A 3,044-nucleotide genomic window follows, 5' to 3' on the forward strand; every position below is an offset into this window, starting at 1 on the left:
TTTTTTAATTTGATCGCCATATTGGATCCGCCATATTGAATTTAAAAAAGTAGCTTCAGATTCGTAATCGGCGACCATAAAAACTCTCGAGTGCCGGGTTTCGAATAAATCCAATCATTTTTTTTTTTAAATGGACCTCCATTTCGGATCCGCCATTTTGAATTTCGAAAAACTGACTTCAGGTTCCTAATTAGCAACCACAGGAACCCTCTGGTAACAAGTTCTAACCCATGACAATGCGTAAATCGTTCAGTATCAACGTTTTAATTTTACTAGTGTCTTTTCGAGAGCATATCTTCGGGAACTAGANTTAGTACTTTTTTTTAATTTGATCGCCATATTGGATCCGCCATATTGAATTTAAAAAAGTAGCTTCAGATTCGTAATCGGCGACCATAAAAACTCTCGAGTGCCGGGTTTCGAATAAATCCAATCATTTTTTTTTTTAAATGGACCTCCATTTCGGATCCGCCATTTTGAATTTCGAAAAACTGACTTCAGGTTCCTAATTAGCAACCACAGGAACCCTCTGGTAACAAGTTCTAACCCATGACAATGCGTAAATCGTTCAGTATCAACGTTTTAATTTTACTAGTGTCTTTTCGAGAGCATATCTTCGGGAACTAGAGTTATTCTAATTGTCCAAGACAGGTGTGTAATTAAGGGAAAGTTCCCCAAAAGATTTTTGCCGTTATCTTACGTTGAAAACTTTTACGACTTTAAGACCTTTACAACGTCTTGTGCATCCTTTATACTAAACTTATGCTAAATTTCACTTGATCGCTTTTGTGCTGTTTCTTCGGTTACTTCACTCGCCCTAGTTGGCTCTACCCCATCCTCGCAAACAGTTAGGTCTTCTCGCTGCAAAAGTGGACGTGGCGTAGACTGTAAGAATGTATTGCATACTGTGCTTATCGTTTCACATGAATTCGGTACATGTACAACAACAAAAACGCAATTTTGTATTATATCGCCGGGAGTGTTGTCAACGTAATGAAAGACAATGTGAAACTCTTCAGTGCCGCCAGATGAAATACGTTTGCCGCGGACCCTAGAAAGAATTAAAATTTTCATATCAAATCTCTTTGTGGCATCTTAAAGTAGTTTTTGAAAAATAACAAATGTATGTATGTTCTCTTGTCTTCAATCATCTAAAGAAGAAAAGGGGTTTCGGGAGTTGTTAGCATCTTCTCGCATTTTATTGGAAGTACTCAAAAATTTCGGCACATTTTTGGGAGCATTTGGAATTTTTTTGGAACTTTTTCGAACTTTTTCACTAAATTATTTATCAGATTTCTTATGTATTGGAATTTTTGGCGCTTTCGTTATTTTTCCTAGATATTTAGAGATTTTTCATGGCATCTTAATTTTTCAAAATCCCTAATCATCTTTAAGCTCTCTTCATATACCTTTTTTGTAATAAAAAAAACTGGATGTGGAGAATTAGCTTACGTATAGCAATTTCCGTTACTTTTTGTACAAATTTTGTACAATTTTGAAAACTCTAAAAGAATTAATCCTTGCTATATGGCTGCTGATGATAGCTATAGTAAGTTCACATATTTACAAGATTTGATGATTTATATTATTTTTTTTATTTTTAACTAATTTTATAAAAACATAAGTTTCAATGTTTTTGCAACCTTTAAAAAAAATCAACAAAAGTCGTAAAAATTTCGAGATTTTTAATTAAATTTTTTGGGAATGGTTTGAATATCCAAGTTTGCAGACCAATCGATTTTTGTAACAGTCCATGAATTTAAAATTAAAAAATTATAAACTAAATAATCAAATCTCGTAACTATGTGAGCGTTGTAAAGTTATGATAAGCACTATATACATACCTATTTATTCTTCAAAGTTTTTTTTTTTTAACCTTGTACAACAAAGGCACTCCATTAAATCTTTAAAAAAATCATTAAATTTTGTCTTACATTTTATGAAAACATTAAATTTTTTATATTTTATTATTTTTTATATTTATTAAATGTTACCACATTTTGAAACTTTGGCCCTCTTCTGGAAGCTATTTGCCGGCCGATTGGCCTACAATAGCAGAAGAAATACAAGCCGTTAACTATAGTACCCATTATATTTCGCTCTCCCCTATGGACCTATTATTTATTAGCACTTCTTTTAACAAAGTCCAATAATTCCAAACCAGTCCTTATCGGTCTAGCTTAGCCATCAATTGTTAGGAAGGAAATTTTTGCGGCTCATATGTTCTTCTCATTACTACAGAATTTTTCTTCATCTCATTTTACTTACGCCAAAGGTTCGCCGGTAATTTTCATGTCAACCTCTTCATATTTACTCAGCACATAATCCAAAATCTCCTTGGCATCTTCCTCCTCCAACTAGATGCAAAAATAAATAAATTACTAGCTTTTTCTTTCTACGCATTCAAAAAAGATCAACTCACATTTGTTAGACAAGTTGGCGGCTCCGATGCCAAGCATAGACAATACTATAAAAGTAAACCGGTTTTAATTGTTTTATAAATATATATATATAAAACAAAATCAATTTTCCAGCCGCATACAAATTTTTTATTTTATTTTTACTTACTATACTTGTGACATATAAATTAAGCAGCAAACATAATAAACACACAAATGTCGTAAAAATTTTACACATTTTATTTAATATTCTGCGAGTTGTGTTTGGTACAGCCAAAAAATTTCAACTAAAATTACACCCACTCAAAATTGTACAAATCTTTTTAATTCCACATTGATGTGAAGAAAACCAGTTGAGTTATTGTTGGCACGATTGTTTCCATTGTTGTTGCTCTTTGGTGTGAATTGCACTCTATTCCAACTTTATTACACGCTACAATGAATGTACGAAAAAAAACCTGTTGCTTTGGTTAATTAATTCAGATCTTCTAAATGATTTTACACATTAACATAAATACAAATATCTACATACATACATACATATGTATATATTTACGTATATTATTGTACACGTGACTGTAAATAGTACACATTGACTTGCAAATTGGAAAAATATAAACTAACTTAGTAACTATGTATGAATAT

The 3,044-nt window shown here is 31.9% G+C and overlaps 1 protein-coding gene across 1 annotated transcript; it reads right to left on the reverse strand.

The window, feature by feature from the left end:
• Positions 1-462: 462 nt before the first annotated feature.
• On the reverse strand, positions 463-2,752 carry LOC108382233 (uncharacterized). The gene is made up of 4 exons (XM_017638620.1): positions 2,569-2,752; positions 2,423-2,467; positions 2,269-2,357; positions 463-1,051 (listed from the first exon to the last, which is right to left on the reverse strand). The coding sequence occupies exons 1-4, from the start codon at positions 2,635-2,637 to the stop codon at positions 766-768; spliced, it is 489 nt and encodes a 162-aa protein (XP_017494109.1). The 5' UTR covers positions 2,638-2,752; the 3' UTR covers positions 463-765.
• Between the last annotated feature and the right edge of the window lie 292 nt (positions 2,753-3,044).

Source organism: Rhagoletis zephyria, unplaced genomic scaffold, assembly GCF_001687245.7.
Source record: "Rhagoletis zephyria isolate East Lansing unplaced genomic scaffold, Rhagoletis_zephyria_1.1 Rzeph_scaffold_25885, whole genome shotgun sequence".
Taxonomy (NCBI): Eukaryota; Metazoa; Arthropoda; class Insecta; order Diptera; family Tephritidae; genus Rhagoletis; species Rhagoletis zephyria.

Coding starts and splice junctions, on each gene's coding strand:
- LOC108382233 (XM_017638620.1), bottom strand. CDS start 2,637: ATGTGTAAAATTTTTACGACATTTGTGTGTTTATTATGTTTGCTGCTT. Junction 2,468..2,568: donor ATTTATATGTCACAAGTATA/GTAAGTAAAAAT, acceptor TTACTTTTATAG/TATTGTCTATGCTTGGCATC. Junction 1,052..2,268: donor ATTACCGGCGAACCTTTGGC/GTAAGTAAAATG, acceptor AATTCTTTCTAG/GGTCCGCGGCAAACGTATTT.